Source organism: Grammomys surdaster, unplaced genomic scaffold (assembly GCF_004785775.1).
Source record: "Grammomys surdaster isolate TR1022 unplaced genomic scaffold, NIH_TR_1.0 125349, whole genome shotgun sequence".
In the NCBI taxonomy this organism is placed as follows: Eukaryota; Metazoa; Chordata; class Mammalia; order Rodentia; family Muridae; genus Grammomys; species Grammomys surdaster.
In genome coordinates this window covers 418,438-440,728 of record NW_021620222.1, presented here as the reverse complement: position 1 = coordinate 440,728, position 22,291 = coordinate 418,438, and the positions used below count along the sequence as shown (strand labels likewise).

The following is a 22,291-nucleotide window of genomic DNA, read 5'->3' as shown; positions in this document are numbered from 1 at the left end:
ATTTTTAAAAGAACATGAGGACAGAGACTAGACCTATATCCATAAGAGCCCTGCTGGTGTTGGGTGTGAAATCTTTTTTTTTTTTTAATTTTATATCTGTTTGGGCTGGGAGCGAATTCAGCCTCAAAGGCAGTACTGGATCCAGCAGGCAGGAGTTCCAACATATTGGTCACAATGATGGAGTGGAGTCTGGGCTACCCTGAGAGAAAGTTAGAGAGAGAAAATGATCTTTGTAAGGCTCCAAACTGAATGCCCCTCTGCTTTCTGCTCCACGACTCACTCTCTGACATGTGGGTGTTAGAATGTGTGGGGGCTGGCTTCCATATGGGAGTCGCCCTACCTGACTGCAGTAAAGAGGGTGGAGGGAAAGATCTATGATATCAACTGTTGGGGCTGCCTCAGGGATTTCGGATAACCTTAAGCTCAAAGCAGAGGGAAGGCACCCAGAGACAGCTCCACCTGTGCCCCAGGGAGCTGGAGGTGGTGCGGGGGCAGGGGAGATATAAAAGGACCAGCCCTATAGAAGGCTGAAGACACTGGGCTCCGGATCAAGGACAGAGCTTAGCCAAGTCACTCCCAGGTGAGAGGAGCTTTCATCAGGGAGTGTACACAAACCTCCCTGGAGACTGAGGCTCCAGGGTCCTAGACAAGAGGCCGTGAGGGGCACAAGAGGATTGCTATCCACCCACAAGCTAAAAGTGAAGGAGCTTAGGTGCTGCCCTGGGACAGGGTCTAAAAGAGGAGAGCTGGGGTCTGAATACAAGGATCTGAGGAAGAAGGTCAGGGCCTGGACATTTGGATCTAAGGGAAGACAGCTAGAATTGGACTCCAGGGTCTGAGAGAGAACGTCTGGAGTCTAAAACCCCAAGGACTGAGGGAGGAGGACTCTGACTAGATTTCTGAATCCCAGAGAGAGGATACCGGAGGCTTGAACTCCTGAATACGAGGAAGGAGGTGTAGGGCTGTGTCTTAGTGTCTCATCTTTCATTGTCCCTTGCTCTGGCAACATTTAGCTCTCTCATCTGGCAGTCCCTGAGCCACTGTCACCAAGATGGGAGTCTGGCTCCTTTCCCTGCTAACTGTGCTGCTGTCTTTAGCCCTGGAGACTGCTGGTCAAGGTAAGGCTTGCTCAGTGTTCCCAACAGCCTGAGTCTGAATCCCTGCTCCCAGACAGCTCCTGCCAGGTGGTCTGACCCTGTGACTCTGTGGTCCTGTGCTGTCTTTTCTTCTATTCTCAATCAGACAGAGTCCCTGGGACCTCTGCTTGCTCCAGCAGTCTGTGGCTATCATGGGTTTTCTGAGTAGTCCCCAGTCTCTCTCCCTAATCCACTTTCACATCCTTGGCATGATTCTCCATCCCAGCCTTTGCCTTTCCTCCTGAGCCTTATAGACTCATCTCTGACTGTAAATCCCTGTTTACTCTCATTCTCCCCCTGATGGCGGCTAAAAAGGAGAAAGAATTATAGATGGCTACCCATGTGCAGAAGGCTCAAAACCATGGCAGGTGGCTCTGCTCAAAAACGACCAGCTTCACTGTGGAGCGGTGCTGGTTAATGAACTCTGGGTGCTCACAGCAGCCCACTGCAAAATGGGGTAGGTACTGCAAGGGCAGGCAGGCCAAGTCTCTCTGTAAGAGTCGTCTGCCCTCGCCTTCCTCTCTTTCTGTTCTGTTCCTCTCTGTGTGTATTTCTACCATCTCTCTTTGGTTCTGGATTTTTTTTCTATGTTCTCTTCATCTCTCTGGCTCTTCTTCTCAGTTTCCCTTTCTTTCTCCCTCTCCCTCATTTCCTCTCTTTCCCGTCCTCCTCTTTCCTCCCTCCCTCCTTCTCTGAGCGTCACCCTCTTCTCCCAGTCAGTACTACGTGCATCTGGGCAGTGATAAAATAGGGGATCAGAGTGGCCAGAAGATCAAGGCTACAAGGTCATTCCGACACCCTGGCTACTCCACAAAGACCCATGCCTATGATATCATGCTTGTGAAGCTGGACAAGCCGGTCAAGATGTCATCCAGAGTGCAGAAAGTCAAGCTTCCTACACGCTGTGAACCCCCAGGGACACCGTGTACCGTTTCTGGATGGGGCACCACAACCAGCCCAGATGGTGAGATTGTCTCAGTGTGGGTTCCAGTATAGCTCCCTCCCTAACACCAAGAGTTCAGACCTGGGCCTTCCTCCCTCAATCCAGAAATCCAAATCCCAGCCCTCTTCCTTCAGATACCTGATCTTGACCCAGTCCCCCAGCCTCCCTACCCACCCAACCCAGTCCGTTACTGAAGCCCTCCTCCTCCTCACAGTGACCTTTCCCTCGGATCTTATGTGCTCGGATGTGAAAATCATCTCCTCCAAGGAGTGCAAGAAGGTGTACAAGGACCTACTGGGGAAAACCATGCTGTGTGCTGGCATTCCTGACTCTAAGACCAACACATGCAATGTGAGCCCCCACTGCCCCCACTCTCCAGCCAAGCCCCTGTCTCTCCACATTAGCACGAAGCTCCTTGTCCCAGCCTGTCCTGGCCATGGTCCAGATCCTACTTCCTAGCTCTCTTGCTTTCTGCGGGTTAACAATCTTGATCCATGCGCGGACTACACTAGCCAGAGGCCAGTAGTTTAGTGGAGCTGAGAAAGATGGAAACAGAAATGTAGGATTATGAGTGAGCCTCCTGCTTCCAGCCCAAACTTTGCAGAAGTTTCAAAACTCCGTGATTGGTATTATTTCATTTATGCACTTTTGAGACAGTATTCTCTGTGGTTCAGGCTTGTCTGAACCTCACTCTGTAACTCAGGTTATCCTGAAATAACCAAGGCTAACCTAGAACTATGTAGCCAAGGCTGGCCTCAAATTCACAGGAATACACCTGCTTCCGCCTCCTGAGTGAAGAGCTTACAGGATTGAGCAGTACACTGAATGGAACATTCCTTGTTAAGTTTGTTTCTAAGATTTATTTAAAACGTTTTTATATGTGTGAATGTCTTGCCTGAGTATATGTGAGTATGCTATATGCGTGTCTGGTACCCAAAGAGGCCAGAAAGGGGCATCAGATGCTCTGGAGCTGAGGTTACAAGTGTTTGTGAGCTACAATGTGGGTGCTGGGAACTAGACCTGGGTCCTCTACGAGAGCAGGCAGTGCTCTTAACCACTGAGTCATCTCAGTAGGCCCCTGGTTTATTTTTGAGTCAAGACTGTGTAACCCTGTTTGGTCTTAAACTTGCTCTATAGCTGAGGCAGGGTTTGAATCCCTGGTCCTTCTGTCTCAGCCTCTGGAATGGTGGTATCCAGTTGCCTCTGGATTTTATGATGACTCTGGATATTTTCTGCCTGATCCAGATGCCTGACCATGGTCTTGGTCCTGGGACAAGAATGGATCTCTCTTGACTCTCCCCTGCACCCTTTCTTCACAGCTTGTCAGGAGCCTCTGTCTTTGGACAACATATTCCCACTTCTTTCTTTTTATTCCTAATTTTATTTTATCCTTTGCCTTTTTGCTGTCTCTTTGTCCTGAACTGGCTTCTGCCTCTGTTTCCCTTGCCCCCTCCCCTTTGGCTCTTGCCAATCTCCCTAGTTCACTCTCCCTTTCTCCCTTCTTCTTTCTCTCTTCTTCCCCTTCTCTCTCATCTTCTTGTCTCCTCTCTCTTCTTTCTTCTTCTTCCTCCCTCCTTCCTCACATGCCTCCTCCTTCTTCCCCTCTCCACCTTCTCTCTCATCTTCTTTATCTTCCTTCATCTCCCCCTCCCTTCACTTCCTTCCTCCCCAACCGCCTCACCTCTCAGGACAGATGCTATGCTGTGTGTTGAAGGACTGATTGGCAGGAGACACATTTCTGTCCCTGTGAACTAGGAATCCCCTCTCCCTTGGCTAGAGTCAGCTTCCTGACAGCCCAAGGGAATACCTACCCAATCCCTAGAGAAGACTCTCCTCACCAGTCTTAATTATTAGACTTTGTCAGAAAGGAAATTATATTCAAATGCCCACAAGTCCCACCCTTTCCTGCCAAGAAGCTCTAATGATAAATCCAGGTCATCAATATGATTTTATGAATTCCTACTTTCCCATTGGTTCCAAAAATCCATGCTCCTTAACTAGGGTGGAAGTCAATTCAGATTGCCAGGGCAAAGGCTTGAGCTAGACATCCTTTAGTCTGAGGGTGACTTAGGGGTCACAGAGCTTTCCTCTGAAGCCAAAACTAACCTCCTCTGTTCTCCATAGGGTGACTCAGGGGGGCCCTTGGTGTGCAATGACACCCTTCAAGGTCTGGTGTCCTGGGGAACCTACCCATGTGGCCAGCCCAACGACCCAGGCGTCTACACTCAAGTCTGCAAGTACACACGGTGGATAGATGAAACCATCAAAATGTATAGCTAACGTGCCAGGAGCCGAGCTGTGAGCCTCCAAGGCTATGCTCATAGAGTAAGGACATCATGGGAGCCCTGTCAAGTCCTAACTGGCTTTCCGTTTCCTCCAGGACATAGCCAAACCTCAACACTATGTTAAGTTTATAAGCAATCAACCCCAGAGACCTAAAAGCAAACCAAGTCAAGAGACTAAGAATCCTGAGGGCTGTGGAAGATGCTCGAAGACTAACACTTCCCAGTGCAAGAGCTGAGGCTTCCCACAGTCCTTTACTGGGAAGTGGCTTGTAACTTCAAGACCTTCATGCACTGCCTTTGACTCAGGCCACCCACTGCTAGAAAGTTCTTTAAAAAAAAAAAAAAGAACCAAGTTTGGATTCATTACATTACTTATTGTAGAGGAAGAAAAGGACGGAAACTGTTAACATGTTCAAAATAGTAGATTATTTAAATGAAAGTCGGATTTCTCTCGTTATGAAGTTGTGAGAAATAATGCCTAAGGTGTAATGCTTAGCCTTATACAAGAGAGACTCTTGTTGTATGATGTTTAATGCAGACATGGACTGGACATGCCAGGTTAATAAAATCTAAGTGATATTGATGTGTGTGCTCATAGCCTGGAAAACAATGATGGGGGAGCTGGGGCCTCGATGGTGGAGGGGGAGACCCATGAGGAAGGGTTGGCTAAGAAATTATAGCTGGGCCAGCAAGATGGCTCAGTGGGTAAAGGCACTTGCTGGCAAGCCTGACATGACTTAAGTTTCATCTCTAGGGCCTACACGGAGGAAGGAAATAACTGGCTCCTGCATGCTATCCTCTGACCTCCGGGCATGCTGTGGCACACGTGCACCTGCATGCATACGTGGACACAAAAACAGATTAAAATGTAAATAAAATAGTCTTCATATTTTTAACTTTTAAGGACATTGTAGCTTGTTTTCAGCCTGGTCCTGGTGGGTTTTCTTTATTTCTTGAGTTTCTGTTTTCTTACATGTAAAAAGGGGAGATGGGAAGGGAGGACAGAAAAAAGGAGTGAAAGGGAAGATGGGAGGGGAGCAAGAATGGACGGTAAATATGTACATCACCAAGGTGAAGGGACGGGGGAGGGCCCACATTTCTCTCAGGTGACGGGAAGTTTTCAATGGCGGGTGGAGGAGACAGAAACTGGACATTTAGGTCCTCTGGGGGTCAGCCAAAAGTGAGCATCCAGAAACTCGGGGTCAAGGAAGATGGCCTCCTTCCCAGAAGGTCAGGGGGCTCTGGAAGGGAGGGGCTTTGTGACTCAGAGCAGAGTCACACCTAGGCAATTTGGCTTCCTTCTCTGGGCAGTGACACCTTAGAATCTGCTGACAAAGGGATGCAGTGCCACAAGATCCTGACCCTCCCACCTATCCTTCCTGTTTCTCTCCCAGAATTCCTTCCCCACAAACATAATTTGAGTTCTTCAGAGTCTCCACTGACCGCCCTCTGCCAGTCAGCCAGAAATGCTGCAGCTACTAAACTCTGCACAGGGTGACACAGAGCACAGACCTCAGACTCCTCCCTCAGGCTCAGGGGTCTTGGCCCCAGCTTCCTCAGACTTAGGGATGGATTCTGGTCCCAGCCTTCTTCCTCAGTCTCAAAATTCTAGACTCCTCCTCCCACAGACCCAGGAATCCAGGCCCAGCTCTTCTTTCTCAGGTTCCAAGTCCTACTCATCCTCCCTCAGAGCCAAGAGTCCAGACCCAGGCTTTCCTTATCAGCCTTAAGTCCAGACCTAGTGTTTTCTGAACTGGTGTCTCATTTAAGGAATACCAAAGGAATGTGGCCGTCCATCTCCACAGAATCTCACCAGCTTTTCCTCTCTTCAAACCACTCAATCATCATTCAATCTAAAAACTTAAAGGGCCGGGTATAGTGGTATATATCTTTAATCTCAGCATTTGGGAGGCTACAACAGGGAGATGTCTATGAGTTTGAGGTCATTCTGTCCTATGTAGCCAGGCTAGTCAAGGCTATATAGTGAGACCCTGTCTCAAAAAGCTCAAGGGAGGGCCTCGGAGATGATTCAATGGGTAAGGTTCTGGCTGTGCAAGCCCGAGGATCTGAGTTCGCATTTCCAACACCCACATCAAATGCACACATGGCTGTTGTGTGTGTTTGTAGTCTTATTGCTGAAGAGATGGAGACTGAGGATGGGGGGTGGGGCTCACTTGCCAACCAGTCTATTTACCTCTCGACAGTCAGAGAAACTGTCTCAAAAAATAATGTGGAGAGATCCAATGTCAACATTCACACACACACACACACACACACACACACACACACACACCTCAGAAATAAAATAAAACGTAACTTAAAAAAAAAGTAACCGAGCCTCACAGTGATACTGACTAAGCCCGGCTGGCTACAGCGAGGGTTTGATGGGTTACAAATACAGAAATTCATACTCAGTTGGATTCTGTGGAAAGGGCTTTGTTTTTCTTTGGTCAGACAGTAGACTTATAGCTAAAGTCAATAGCTCCTGGAACTTGCATTAAAAACCTACAGTGGTGCGTACAACCCATTTGTTGTGTGTGTATGTGTGTCTATCTCTCCTCTTGCCTCAGAGACCAGCAAGGGTGGACCTCCCCTTCATGGCTGGCTTTTGGCTTCATCTCCCGTTTTGCTGGTAACATTACAAAGGGAAATATCATCTTTGAATCCCTGTGGGGATCAGCCATGTGCCCTGACTGCTGTGCGTTAGTGACATGAGGTTTTATAGGGTAACTAACCACTTTCTGATTGGGTTTGATGCCCATTTTACAGGAGGGGATTCATACCTGGTACTGTAAAACTGATCAGTAGCCCAGGGCTTGGGAAGTCATAGGCCCTGGGGGTAGGGGGGGTTACCAGGGGGACCTGTGGTTCTTTAGTTTAGATTGTTATGTTGCCAAAGTGCCCTCTAAGTACTTGTACCCCCATTATAGTGCTGCTCTTGACCTTGACCAGAGAAGCCTCTTTATGCAGTGGGAAGAAATACAGAGACCTGATCAAAGTGGGTAAGGTGAGTGACTGTGAGTGCTCAGCCCTGACAGAACAACCCCATCAGTAACGCCAAGGCTCAGAGAGCACGGAGGGAGAGTGGATACAGGACACAAGTGGACAGTGCAGATGCTGTGAAACGCCACGCTCGGACGTGACAGTGGCCCTTGGACTCATGAACCCGCAGCAAGTATGGTTACCTACCTGAAAGGAGAGGGAAGCACGAGGGCTGGGCTGGGATCAAGACAAGATCCATCAGTATTTCAACAGAACTGACTCAATACTCTACAAAAATAAAAAGAAGCAAAGAAAAGAAAGGAGAGGACATGAAAGTGGGGGTGTCTGGGGGAGTAGGAGGTAGAGTAAGGGGTGACTGTAGTCAAGATACATTGTATGCGGGCATGAAATTATCAAAGAATAACACAAGATGATGCTCTTTTTAAAAAGCAAGTATGACATGCATCAAGTCAGCTTTGTAGATATTAAATGCCCAGGGCTCTCGTGAACAAGGAAAAGAGAGAGAGAGAGAGAGAGAGAGAGAGAGAGAGAGAGAGAGAGAGAGAGAAGACATCAGGTATTTGTTGAAGACCATTAAGAAAGACCTTCCTCCTGGTCAAAAGAATGGAGTCTACTCTGGTCTGGGTGGAGACTTGGCACTGATCTGCTTCGAAGATTAGAACTGACGATAGACTACTATCTCCTCAAGAGTTAATCCAGATGGACCTGTCAATCACCTGGTTAGGAGTGCACCTCTCAGGAAATCTGATTCACCTGAAGGCATGCTAAGGCAAAGGGCGGAGTAATTACCCCCTTAATGAGAGCACGCATTGAATTTATCCTTCCCAGAAGCCCCTCCTCCAGCAGGGGCTCCTGCTGCTTCCGCATCTCTGAGTTACTTTTCTTTCAGATACTGGTCCAAACCCAGGTATATATTTCCCTGATTTCTCACTCTCTCCCTCAAGTCCCCGTCCCCTTACACTTTCAGCAGCTTGCCAACCTCCATTGCTAAGCGTGCGAGCAGGGATCACAGTTTTCTCTCTTGCTCTTCCTTCTGTCTCCCTCCACTCGGCAGCTTGCCTTCTCTCTTTAAGATAATATTTTTATTAATTTAAAAATAATTTCATAAATGCCCTGTCTCCTCCCTCCCAGTCTCTAAATAAATTATCCCTCCAAGTTGGTTTTTACATTCTTTAATTAACAGAACTAAAAATTCCAAAAAAGGAACCTGTTTTTTTCAGGAATACCCTCCACCACCCACCCCCACACTCCCACATCCTCACACCCCTGAGTGTGTTGCTTCTTCTTTCTTTTATGCTTGTCTTCTCCCCTCTCTCCCCTGGCCTCCTGTCCCTTCTCTCCTTTCCAGCGCTGCCTCTCTCTCCCATCTCTCCCATCTCTCTTCTCCCTTCTCCCTTCCCCTTTCCTCCTCTCTCTTCTTTTCTTCCTTTCTACCTGTTTTGTTCTCCTTCCTCCCTGTTGTCTCTCTCCCTCTCCACCCTCCTCCTTATTCCTCTGTCTGGCTCTCTTCTTTTCCTTTCTTCTCCTTCCTCTCCATCTCCTTCCTCCCTCTCCCTCCTCCCAGGGGTAAGTAGATCCCCCAGCCCACTATCTGCCCTTACTATCTTGCTATCTTTCTTCCCCAACTGTTTTCCTTCATCCTCTACGTGGGAGGCAAAGCTCCCACCTCTTGGCATCATCATAGAGATCAAGTGATTCCTTATGTAAACAGTGGCTGGAACAGCATCATACAGCACAAAGCACAGAAGATAAGAGTTTGTTCTGGATGCACGTGACTTCTCACATTTTCCCTGCTTACTCTCATGAAGATTTTTTTTTAATTTTTTATTGAATATTTTGGTTGAATGAGTCAATTTAGATATAAACATTCACAGACTTAATCAATGCATATCCTGATCAGAGATAAGGATGGGGAGATAACGAACAGACTTAAACAACGCATGTCCTGATCAGAGGTAAGGATGGGAGATAACGAAGGTCACTGACAGATGCATGGACCTCATTCTCTCTGAAGACGTCCTGGTCCCACAAGTAACTTGGGAACAGAGAGGAGACAGCGGGCCAGGGATGGGCGAGAGAAGGCCATGAAAGACTCAGACCCTGCGTGTTCTCTCCTTTCTCCCCACAGATGATCCCTCTGGAGCCCACTTACCTAGTATTGTAGTAAGGAGTTTTATTATCATCTTTGGGGAAGAGGAATGGGCTGAATCACTCCCATTTTGGAACATGTCCATGTTAGAACACCACTGTGTTGAAATACTCCATTTTGGAACAATGTTAGACTATATACCGTGTTGGAAATCACTGTTTTAAGATAAATCATATATAATGTCAGGGCAGGGCATATTAGAACCCTCCATGTTGGAAGGCTGCCATTTTGGAACGTGCCATATTGGAAGGCTGCCATTTTGGTTTTGGAATACACCGTGTTTGGATGCTGCCATTTTGGCTCGTGTTCTATTGAAACACCACAGTGTTGGAAGTTGAGTTCCAGTTCAGGCTCTCCCATTTCCTGTGTGCTTGTAATTGAGGATGAACTTCCCTAGTCTGTGCCACTGTTTTCCTGTCCACAATAGGAGTAGATGTGATGAGGTCATGGTAGTCATGGGTCAACATTTCCCGAATTCCCTGTGGATGCAGCCATGAGTCAGCACAGTCCATGCCCTCCGGAGCTCAAGTTCCAGCAGGAAAGATGGACGTTGATAGAGATGGCTCTGGTCCAGGCTAACACCTGGAAGGAGACACCTGTGGAAACCCACGCAAGAGAATGACTAACTCAACCCCAGCAGGTGGCATTGGGTGGTGTCCAGTGGGAACTTGTTCTCAGAGGCAATGTTCCAGCCAAGAGCAGAGGGAGAAGAGGTGGTCGGCAGGAAAAGGTGGGGAAAGCATGGAACAGATGAGAAGTTTCAGAATCAGAGACTCCCTCTGAGATCACAGGGCATGGAGCCACTTGGGACACTTGATATGGTCTCCAAAGCTGGAGCACCAAAAGGTGGGGAGGGCTGGTCCAAGTGGTGTGTGGCCAAGGCATTCACAGGAGGGGTGACAAGGGATAAGATGAACTCCCACTGAGTTGAGTTAAAAGTGTAACAGGCCCGTCAGATTCCAAGCGTTCCATATGCCAGGACAGGAGGCAAATGGGTTCTTTGGTAACTTTCAGATCCTAAATCTATAAACTATTAATGTGTTGAGTTATATAATGGAACTGAATGGACTTCTGCTTTTCTTTGTTTCGTTTCACCATACCAGGGCTTGAACCCAGGGCCTCATACATGCTTAGTCAATACTGAGCTGCAGAGCTGTGACGTCAACTTTCTTTTTACTCTTAATTTAAGATGGGGATCTCATTCTGTAGCCTCAGCTGGCCTTGAACTTGCAGTATTCTTACCTCTGTCTCCCCACCAGCTGGGATGACAGGCCTATGCCACGAAATTCAGCCAATTGTTATATCTTTTTAGCTGTTTTCTTATTCTTACATTTACTTTCAAGGAACAAATGAAAATTACATATACTTATGGTATTTTAATAAATGTACACATGCAGTGTGGAATGGTTAAGGAAAGCTAGTTAACACAGGCATCACTTCACATCTGTGCGATAAGAACACGTAAGATAACACCACTGAGGAACGGAACTGAGGAACATGCTGGGCATGCTATCAATCTCTGAACCACACCTACCTCAGACTATCACTGGGGGATTCTGGGAAAATATTCTACCTCCAGCCCCTCATTAGGGGTTTCTAGGCAGGTGATATACCACTGAGCCATATACTATACACTACCCACCACTGTGGGGCCCTAGGCAGGATGTATAAAAACAAGCCACATTCCCAGTCCCCCCACTGGGGGATTCTAGGCACGTTTTCTACCTCTGAGCCACGCCTCCAGCTCTTCGCTGGGGACTCTAGTAAGGGGATCTACAGCTGAGCCCTACCCGAGCCCCTGGTTGCTGAAGATCCTTCAGTCTCAAGCTGAGGAGCCGGACAAAGGCAAGACAAAATGGGACAAAGGTGGAACAAAGGCAAGAGGCATGAGGAACTGGGGCAGATCTGTGAGAGGCAAGGCCAGGGGTTAGTCCAAGCAAAGTACAGGGAGACCCTTCTTGAAGTCTAGTGAACGGTTCAGAGAATGGAGAGTGAGGTGGGTGAGGAGCTAGTCTGAACTGGGACCAGAATATGGGAACAGAGCGGAGTGGGCCCCACAGAAGGGAAGCAACGAGACCAGGTGAGAGAGCCAGTGGGTCATATGAGGAGAACTGACTGTGTCTGGGGAGACGGTGAGACACAAAATGAAGATGCCAAGTTCAGAAGAGACCTAGTGTGAAGTGCCCAGTGTCTCCCCAGTGCTAACTAAAGTCTTCCTTAGCCAAGGTGATGGGGCTGAGTAACACAAGAGCAGCCGGTTAACGCAAGGAGAAGGGTGCATGGGGCAGCACGCCCAGCAAATGCTGAGGGGCACATTATTCATGCTTGATGCTGCTATTGCCTGATGGTTTCCTAGTATGTCTCCATGTCCCCTCTTCATCCCACACCCTTCCCCAGGCCCCTCCACCCTCCCCAGGTCTCTCCCTCGAAGCCCACACTGAACACTGCCTACTCTCCCCACACATGCCTGCATCCTTTCTTCTTCACTGACTTGCTCCCCAGACCCGAGTTCAAAGGAATCTCCCCATGGTTCTCCCAGGTCGTGACATAGTTTGACAGTGCTCTCGCTTATCTCCCTTGGTGTGGCGCCCAGTTTCTGCATGCCAGATTTTCTCTACTTGTGCATCGCTCAGTATAAGCAAAAAACTAGCAGTGACTCTCCATGTCCTCCTGTACCTCACTCCAGAAACATAACTGCATACCAAGTACATACATGTTTCCCTAAGTGGTTCAGGAAGAGAGTCAGCACAGAAACAGAAGATACGGAGCCCAAGGGGCTGGGAAACAGAAAGACATTGCACAGAAAGGAAGACAGATTTTTTAAAAGGCAGAAAAACATACATACACAGAGAAAGAGGGAGAAATAGAGACAGAGAAAAAGAGGGGAAGAAATAGAGATGTGGAAAGAGAGAGGGAGCGGCAGAAAGTCTGAGACAGACACAGAGAGCAGGGGTGGGGAGGGAGGCCAGCAAAACCCTGAGAGATGCAGATATAGCAAATCATTGAGATGGAGGGAGACAGATACAGAGAACCAGAGAGCCCAAAGGTGGGCAAACTTGGAGGACAGGTGTCCAGAGCTCTATGTTATTCAGATGAGGGACTCAGCAGGGCTGTCACTCACACTGATACAAAGAGAAGTCATTGAGATAGCCTCCCGCCCATCTTCCGGGGAGCACGGCACCAGGTTTCTGGGGACATACAATGCCCGATTGTTGGAAGTCTCTCGCCCCATATTGCTCATGCCACTTCCCAGCCCGGGTTAGGGGTGGGGGACAGCTTAGTGAAACACCCTTTCTCAATAGCTGGGTGGCAGCTCCCTCTCTCCTCAGAACACGGAGGTCTTCAGCACCCACAGAGGGACTTACAGGTAGGTGAGTCAGCCTGACCCCACTGAACCTGGGCAGCTGGTTCCAGTGCCTCAGAGATACAAACCCAGGAGGAAAAGCTGCAGGCTCCCTAGAGAGTATAGGTGGGGTATCTGTGGAGCCTAGGGCACCACTGGCTAACTTGGGAACTGGCATTCAGTCCTCAGTCTTTTGTTTGTTTGTTTGTTTGTTTGTTTTGTTTTGTTTTTTTTTGTTTTTTTTTTGAGACAGGGTTTCTCTGTGTAGTCTTGGCTGTCCTGGAACTCACTCTGTAGACCAGGCTGGCCTCAAACTCAGAAATCCGCCTGCCTCTGCCTCCCAAGTGCTGGGATTAAAGGCATGTGCCACCACCGCCCGGCCAGTCCTCAGTCTTATTATGTCCCAAATCCTACAAATGCAAAACTAAGAATGAGCTCCCATCTCCCTCTACCTCAGTCCTAAAGGTTTCGGCCTAACTCTCCTCTTTTGGACCAGGGGTCCAGGCTCTTCCCTCCTCCTCAAACTAAAGAGTCCTGGATCAATACCCTCCACTTAGACTTGTGGTCTAGGCCCTAGCCTTCTTCCCTTAACCCAGGAGTCCAGGTGCCAGCCGTCCCTTAAGCTCAGGGGTCCAAGCCTCAGTCTTTCTCCTTCAGACCCAGGAGAGCAGAACCATTTCCTCCCTCAAAATTCAGAGATCCAGGGTCACTATGTTCCAGAGCAGGCCACTGGCTTTCCTGTAGCTATCTGGTCAAGGGTCACCAGAAGCAGAACTGTGGGGCAGAAGGAATGTACGTGGGAGGCTTGGGTGAAGAAAAGGGTGTGTCTGGCTTCCTCTGGCTCAGAGACTAGAAGAGAGAGGGGTTAAAAGGGAGCTGGGAGACTCTGAAGACAGAGCCCGCCTCCATCTGGGAGGCCACAGAGCCAGGCAGGTTTCTGGAGACAGTCGGGACCCAGCACCCAGGTGCCCCGTATTTCATGCAGGTCGGATCATAAAGCAGCCTTCTGTCAGTCGCTCTGCCCCTTCTCTGGTAGAGCACCCTGCCTTGCTGACTTTCTCTGCCTCTGGCTTCCTGTGATAGGTGGTGTCATTTCCCCCACCTGAGTGCTGGCAGGTTCACTGCTGGCCACCAGCAGGTAAGGCCACAGGTGCTGCAGCGCCTACAGGTGTGGGGTGAGCATAAGGTAAGGATGGAGACAAGGTGCAAAAGGAAAATCCCACAGAGGGGAAGAGCGTCAGGGGCCCCTTGGACTAACCTCTCTGATAATAGAAAGGGACACCCGAGCCCAGGGCTGTGTTTCTTCCCCAAAGCCACTGGAAGCATGGACATGGTCTGCATACTGTCTTGCATCTGCTCTCATGGGACCCTAAGATTCAAGGTGTGGGCTGGGAAATGAGAAACCAGGAGGTGAGAAGGGCATGTGTGTGTGTATGTGTGTGTGTGTGTGTGTGTGTGTCTGTTAGCAAATCAAATGAGGGCAGGAGAGCAGGACAGAACAGGAAGGATGGAGAGGGTGAGGAAGGAGCAGGGGTGGGGTCCTAAACAGAGACTGAGCCGTGACTAATGGAATCGTTGGCTTCCCCTCTCAAGATGTCCATGAAGATGCTGACAGTGAAGACACTGGCCTTGTGCTTGGTTCTTGCTAAGTCAGGTGATTAAAGGAACATAGAAGGGGGAGGGGCTGGTAGATGGATTGGCACCGTTGACAGACAGTAGATTTAGGACAGAACTATGCAGCTTTGAGATGAGGAAGGCCCTGAGGGGACTGGCTGAGAACAAGTCTGGAGGGTGGGTTTGATAAGGGATGAGTGACCGTGAGGATAGGGATAGCTGGGCATGGCGATGCGCGCCTTTGATCCTAGCACTAGGAAAGCAGAAGCAGGTGATCTCTGAGTTTGAGTCCAGGTGAGCTACAGAGTGAGTTCCAGGCCAGTCAGGAATACACCAGGAAACTCAGTCTCAAAAGGAGGTGGGGGGGGGGGGTGTGCTGGAGAGATGGCTCAGAGGTTAAGAGCACCGGCTGTTCTTCCAGAGGTCCTGAGTTCAATTCCCAGCAACCACATGGTGACTCATAACCATCTGTAATGGGATCTGATGCCCTCTTCTGGCATGCAGGCTTATGTACAAGGAGAACATTGTATACATAATAAGTAAATAAATCTTTAAAAAGAAACAGAGGGTGGAGGTAGAGTAGAGGGAGGGGAGGTAGATTTGGAGGTGACAATGAGATTAGGGACCCATTTGATTGCAGCTCATCTCAGAAGGGTCTAGGCTCTCTGAGCTCTTCTCTCACTCAGACCCTTCCTCCCTCAGCCTGGTCAGAGGAGCAGGATAAGGTGGTACACGGAAGCCCCTGTTTGAAGAACTCCCACCCTTTCCAAGCTGCCCTCTACACCTCAGGTCACTTGCTGTGTGGTGGAGTCCTCGTTGACCCACAGTGGGTGCTGACAGCCGCCCACTGCAACAAACCGTGAGTTTCCTCTGTCTTTAAGAAGTTGATGTAAGGGGGTCCAGAGGGTGCCTTGTAGACTTCAGAAGGGAGGCAGACCTGAGCATCCATCATTTTGTAAGCAACTCTCTTCAGCCAGGTATCCACAGATTCTGGGACCCTGGAGGTATTTCAAGACCCTTAAAAAAAATAATGCATCATTTGTATATGGATATCCTTTCATGATCCTTGCATCTCCTAAATTGGGCCTGGCATTCACCACTATGGTCTTAGCATTTGAGAGATGGAGGCAGGAAAATCAAAAGCACAAACTGAGCCCTAGCTACACAGGAAGCTTGAGGCCTTCTTGAGCTGTAAGAGACTCCCTCAAAAAATGAGAGCCGGAATGATATCTAAGTGGTTTAACTTGCTTCACAATCATTAGGACTGAAGTGCAGATCCAAGCACTGGTGTCACAAGCCAGGCAGCTGCAAATGCCTGCAAGTCCAACTCAGAGGGTTCCAACTCCTTCTGCTGGCCTCTGCACATGCATAGCTATATACAACACACACACACATTTATGAAATAAGTAGTAAGTAAAATTATCTTTAGATTATGTGTAGTACCCATGGCAATGTAAATGCAACATAAATAGCTGTTAAATTGTTTTGTTTGAGAAACAATAATGAGAAAAAAATCTGTATATGTTTAACACAAGCACATGCCCCTCAGATACCTGTATTAAATGTTGAATTTATTATTCTTGTTGCATAGGTGTGCACATGCCACAGTGCACCTGTGCAGTTCACAGGACAACTTTGTAGAGTCAGGACCTTTCTGCCCACATTCATGTAGGTTCTGGAGCGTGAGCTCAGCTTATCAGGCTTGTGTGGCGGTCACTTTACCTGCTGACACATCTTGCCAGCTCCTCCTCTCTTGTTGCTTGTCTTTGAGTCAGGGTCTCTCTGTATTGCCCTATTGGCTTGGGATATTTTATATAGACCAGGTTGGCCTCAAACTCATAGAAATCCTCCAGCATCTGCCTCCAGAGTGCTAGGATTAAAGGTATGCACCACCACGCTCTGCTGCTCCTCCAATATTTTCAACCTGTGGTCAATTAAATCTGTGCAAGTAGAACCTGCAGCTATGGCATTTGGCTGCCAAGTTGTGCAGTAGAAAAGTTTTAAAGGCAAAATTCTAGGAAAAAAAAAAGAGCTTTCCTTTTACTGAGCTGGGGAAGATTGAGGGAGGGAGGAAGAGGAAAGAGGGGGGAGTGGGGCAGGTGACCTCTCTGGGAGCCTCCGATGAAGCCCAGGACTGTAAGTGAGCCCTAGCTGTCTTATTCCTAGGAATCTGGAGGTGTGCTTGGGGAAACACAATCTACGGCAAACAGAGACTTTCCAAAGGCAAATCTCTGTGGACAGGACTATTGTCCATCCCCGCTACAACCCTGAAACCCATAACAATGACATCATGATGGTGCATCTAAAATATCCAGTCAAATTTTCTCAAAAGATCCAGCCTCTGCCCTTGAAGAAAGATTGCTTTGATGAGAATCTCAACTGTCAGATCCTAGGCTGGGGCAAGATGGAAAATGGTCAGTGAGGGGAGATGGTTGGGAGTGGCCAAAGGGTCCAAAGGGAGGGGGATAGGGTCTAATGATGGAAGTAGGATGGTAAATTATGAAGGTGAGAAGGAAGACGGTGGGCCATGAGAAGATGCTGCCAGAGAGGATCAGTAGGCCACTCTGTCTATGGGTAAAACACAAATGGAGAAAGGCCACAAAATGAAGGGCCAATGAGAAGAGAAATGAGAACTCATGGAGTAGTAATGATTAGCAAAGTTAGGCCAAGAATGGTGGAGAGAGGGACCAGTCGGGAGACAGTGACAAGGACAATGGATTCTAAGCATGAAACAAAAAGGGAATCCGTGGGTGGGGGACAGGGGAAGGGCAGTAAGTCAGCTGATGAAGACATGACGGGAAAGGGGTGTGAGAGCCTGGCCCATCTCCCTCCTCCTAGGTGACTTCCCAGATACCATTCAGTGTGCTGATGTTCAACTGGTGTCCCGGGAGGAGTGTGAGCGTGCCTACCCTGGCAAGATCACCCAAAGCATGGTGTGTGCAGGCGACAAGAAAGAAGGGAATGATTCCTGTCAGGTGAGACTGGAAACAAAGATCTGAAATCAACCACACACAGGAAGACAGAGACACAGACCAAAACAGAGCTGAATGGAGATTGAGAAAGTCAGCCTGGGAGGACACTGGAGGACAAGACAGGAGAAGAGAATCCACCTCACACATGTAAAGACAGATAAGAGAGAATCAAGGCAGCTCAGGGCTGAGAGGTTGACTCATTTAGTAAGATACTCACCATGCAAGTATGGGGACCTGAGTTGTAGGGCATGATGAATAGCATATACTTGTCATCCTAGAACTTGAGGACAGAGGCAGCCATATCCATGGGGTTCATTGGCCAGCCAGCCTAAGCTAATGGGTGAGATCAGCCCAGTGAGAAACCCTGTCTCAAAGCACACAGTGGATGACTCCTAACAGAAGGTTCCTATGACTGCTGGTCTCCACCAGCACACACACATATCTGCATGTGCACATGCTTCACATGTGTGTACACACACACACACACACACACACACACATACACACACACACATGAGAGAGACACCCAGCAGAAACAAGAAGTTTAGATGCAAGGTCAGAGACACCAAGAGCCAGAGAGATGCTAAAATGTGCTGAGAACCTAATATAGGGTGAACCTAGCAAGCCTGAAAATCTAAGAAACAATTTTAATGAATGGTCACCTTGGTGGGAGTTTTGAACAGCTGGGCAGACCAAAGGGCCAGAGAGATGCTACAGAGAACCATCCTTCCTCATAGTTGCAGCCATGAAATCCACTTGGAAATATCTGAGCTCCAGATGAGGGGGCATCCCAGCTACAAGGAGGGAGTCTATGTTCATCCCTCAAAACCTACAGCTGGGCTCACTTGGAACTCATTCACAAGCCTCATCTTGTCCCCAGATCCACAGCAATTCTCCTGCATCAGCCTGTGGGCTACTGGGATCACAGGTGTACACCACCATACCTCTTCAATATCTTACCTGAAACCTCTCTACCTGTTATCCTCCCAGACTCCTTTTTAATGCCAGAATGACTCTAGACCATGGAGGGCCAACATCAACCTACCAAGAAAGTAAGGGTGGGGTGGGGGGGGGTAGGAAGACCAAGAAAGTGAGATAGTGGTTTGGAAGCAAAACAGGCAGGCATGGCTGGCCTGGGATCAAAGGATAGAGAACAGTTTCTGCCTCCCTCTTGAGTCCCTGCCTTCCCAGCCTCCCCCCTGAGCTTTCATCTTCCCCTCCCTCTCTCACTCTCTCTTCCTCTCTCTCTCCTCCACCGATAACCTTTATTTTTATGGACCTTGGTGTCTCTCTCTGTCCTGTGACAGACACTCTTTCTGCAGTGATGATAATAGACATGTATCCATACCAGACAGAAGAAGCAATAACAAACCAATGAATGACACCAAAGTCCAACTTGGTGAACCAGTGAGCTTTATAGGGGTTACTTACAGGAATATGGGTGAGGGGTTACTTACGGGAGCAGAAATGACTCATGGACAGCTGCATCACCAAAAGCTCACCCCAGCATGGGTGACAGCTCACCAAAGCCACAATAGGGAGCACACTGCACAGCCTGCAGGTAGCTTAACAGGTTGGAGAGTGTCTCCCTCTGGCAGCTGAGGTAGCCAGAGTCTCTTCCAGGCAGCTTATCTTGTCCAAGAGACTCTCGGTAGTTCTTACTGCTTATATACACTTGGGGAAGGAGGGACCTCGTGCCTCTAGTCAGTTCTAGTGCCGTCCTGAAGCATTTGAGTCGTTTGCGTATTAAGGATCTTCGCTATAGGATGGAAAGTTTCAACTCCCCTTAGAACATGTCTTAACAACCTTCCCTCCAAGATGGATGGTTTATCTAATCACCCTCTCTCTCATCTACACCTTTGTGGAACTTGGTGTCCTTGAGCCCTTCATCTATCTCTGTCTTTTCCTGGGAATTAAATCCAGGATCTTATGCGTGCTCAGCAAGTGCTCTATTGGTGAACTACAGCCCTGTCCCTCTTTAACTCTGAGAGTCTTCCTACATAGCACAAGGTAGCCTTAAACTTGCAGTCTTCCCACCTGTCATCCTGAGTAGGTCAGGTCACGGGCATGACCACCAATCCAGCCTTTCCTCCGTCTCCAAGTATCTGTAACTCTCCCATCCTTCCCTCCCCCGACTTCTCTTCCTGCTCTTGCTCCTCCCCCCTTTTCCTCATTCTATGTGAGTTTCTGACTTTCTCTCTCTTTCACACAGGGTGATTCTGGAGGTCCCCTGGTATGTGGGGGTCACCTCAGAGGGCTTGTGTCATGGGGTGACATGCCCTGTGGATCAAAGGAGAAGCCAGGAGTTTATACCGATGTCTGCACTCATACCAGATGGATCCAAAACATCATCAGAAACAAGTGGATCTGACATAAGACATCCAGTTCTTGACCTATGACTCCCCTGACCATAGTTGGTTCCATATTCTCTCTCCCTGAAACCCTGCCCTGCTCTCAGAGCCTTCAGATGTCCAGCTCTGACCCTGGTACTTAATAAATACAGTGACACTGAACACAGAACACTGCTAAATATACTTTGCTCATTCCTTGCACCCCAGGGACTTTGGAGGATATAGGCTACAATCCTACTCCATGGGTGTGGTTAGCAGATAGAATCCCAGTGTGGCCACTTACAGACTGGGTACCCTTGGGAAGTGCTTTTCTTTAAAGTGTGAATGCTCTCATCTGTAAAATTGGGATAATATTGCGGCTGGAGAAATGCTCAGTGGTTAACAGCACTTACAGCAAGAATAAGGAGTAAGCCCCCTTCACTTCTACCTGTAAAAGGAAGGCACACAGTGGGTGCTTTTCTTTGTTATATTTCTGCTTCTTAGAAGCCTAGTTTTGCCCTCTGCCACAACCCAATGACATCCACCGTGGACGGCACGCCCTCAAGCTTTTGTGTTATAGCAGAGGTGAGGCAGCGTACAGCCCACTACACTGCAGAGCCCTTTCTTCTGAGTCAGAAACCAAGAACGACTCTTGATGCAGATCCTCAGTGGTAGAATGGTTTTTGTTGTGGTTTTGTGTGTGTGTGTGTGTGTGTGTGTGTGTGTGTGTGTGACTGGCCTTAAACTCACAGAGATCCACCTACCTCTGCTTCCCTGTTGCTGGGATTAAAGGCATGAGCCACGGTGCCCAATTTTATCCTCTTACTTTTGCTGCTGCTGAAGTTACTAAAGTAACAAACCCCATCTTGTCTCAACTCCGTGGCAGCTTAGGTTGCTCTCAGCCCTCTCCACACCTTCCCCAAAAACAGCCCAGCATGGAGGGTAGAGTGTTTTTAAGGGCAAAAAACATAATTACATCTGTACTAGCTGAGGGTCAGTGTAACCTTGCAACATTTTTTGACAGAATATAGACATTATTTCAGACACAATATAACAATTTTGATTTATGGGTTTTTTGTTATTCTATGTTTAGTTTGTATAAAATATTAAGTGTTTTGGTGAATACATCTGGAAGATCGTCAGGATCATGGAAACTCCAAATGTGTTGCCAAGCTGGGCATGACGTGGTGGCACACGCCTTTGATCCCAGCACTCAGGAGGCAGAGGCAGGTGGATCTCTGTTTGAGGCTACCCTGGTCTACAAAGTGAGTTCCAGGACAGCCAGGACTATATAACAAACAAACCAACAAACGAACAGACCAGAAAGGTGAAAGGATTGTACGGCTGTGGTAGGAGTAAGAGTGATGGCAGACAAGTGTCATAAAGGACCTCAGATACCGACATGTGAGGTGAGGACTTTCTCCTGGAGGTCACAGGAAGACAAGGAAAGTTTGAGAGCAGCCATATGTGCAGTGAGACAAAGGGAAGAGACCATAACTGTGGGCTGTGGGAGGCGGTTTGGACGGTGGTGCAAGGAGGGGAGAGGTGGACCTGGGACTGGGGCAGGGTTGAAGAAAGGTGACTGGGTGTGGAGGCTGGGTGGGTGGCCCTAGCAATGAAGGAACATCCTGGGTGTGAGAGTCTCTGGAGACCACACCAGACACCGAAGGCTGGGATCTGAGGCAGAAGTTTGTGACATGCCTGATGACATCCAATGAAGGGTCAAGCAGGGGAACCAGGCTTGCCTGAGAGAAAGAACAGTTCAGAGCTGAATATTAGAACTTTCTTTATGCAGCTGAGGATGGCCTTGAGCCTCTCATCTTCTTGGCTCCGCCTACTGAATTACAAGCATGCACCGCAATGCTCAGTTTTATGTGGTGCTGGGAAATGAACCTGGAGCTTCGGACATGTTGGGCAAGTCCTCTGCTAGAGCTTCAGCCTAAGAACCAATGAAATACTGACTTTATAGTCAAGTCACAATGGGGAGGAGGAGAGCTGACATTGTCAGTGGATGGGAAGATGAACTTGTGACAGCCAGTTCAGACAGACAGTGCTGATTGGCACTCTCCAAATGTTATTAGGAGCAGCAGTCATGAAACTAATCAGAGTCACTAAGAAAAAATCCAGAAAGTGGGTGTCACAGGCCCCGAGTCGGGAGCGATGAAAGTAGCCTGATCCAGCCACACAGGCTTGTCACCACACGCCTTAGTTAGGATTACTGTTGCTGTGATGAAACGCTATGAGCAAGGCAGCTGATTTAAAAAGCGTTTAACTGGGAGCTCCCTGACAGCTTCTCACACTGAGTCAATGGCCATCATGGCAGGGAGCAGGGTGGGAGTCAGGCAGGCATGGCACTGAGCAGAAGCTGGGAGCTTTCATCTTGGAGTTGCAAGCGGAGAATGAGAGTGGGCGTGGTATAGAAAAGTATAGAAAGTCTGTGTCCACAGTCTGGGTCCACAGTCTGGGTCCACAGTCTGCGTCCACAGTCTGGGTCCACAGTCTGCGTCCACAGTCTG

The 22,291-nt window shown here is 48.5% G+C and overlaps 2 protein-coding genes across 4 annotated transcripts; both read left to right on the top strand.

Annotated features, from left to right (window-relative positions):
• Positions 1–381: 381 nt before the first annotated feature.
• On the top strand, positions 382–5,266 carry Klk7 (kallikrein related peptidase 7). The gene is made up of 6 exons (XM_028785793.1): positions 382–580; positions 1,014–1,118; positions 1,452–1,593; positions 1,853–2,100; positions 2,294–2,430; positions 4,204–5,266. The coding sequence occupies exons 2-6, from the start codon at positions 1,052–1,054 to the stop codon at positions 4,357–4,359; spliced, it is 750 nt and encodes a 249-aa protein (XP_028641626.1). The 5' UTR covers positions 382–580; positions 1,014–1,051; the 3' UTR covers positions 4,360–5,266.
• A 7,569-nt stretch (positions 5,267–12,835) lies between these two features.
• On the top strand, positions 12,836–20,196 carry Klk6 (kallikrein related peptidase 6). 3 transcript variants are annotated; one of them, XM_028785791.1, is made up of 7 exons: positions 12,836–12,883; positions 13,845–13,997; positions 14,453–14,513; positions 15,176–15,332; positions 16,640–16,887; positions 17,312–17,448; positions 19,658–20,196. In XM_028785791.1, the coding sequence occupies exons 3-7, from the start codon at positions 14,453–14,455 to the stop codon at positions 19,814–19,816; spliced, it is 762 nt and encodes a 253-aa protein (XP_028641624.1). In that variant the 5' UTR covers positions 12,836–12,883; positions 13,845–13,997; the 3' UTR covers positions 19,817–20,196. The 3 variants fall into 3 exon arrangements, with proteins under 3 accessions (XP_028641624.1, XP_028641623.1, XP_028641625.1); XM_028785790.1 differs by having other exon boundaries at positions 12,836–12,887; XM_028785792.1 differs by having other exon boundaries at positions 12,842–12,883; positions 13,943–13,997.
• The last annotated feature ends 2,095 nt before the right edge of the window (positions 20,197–22,291 follow it).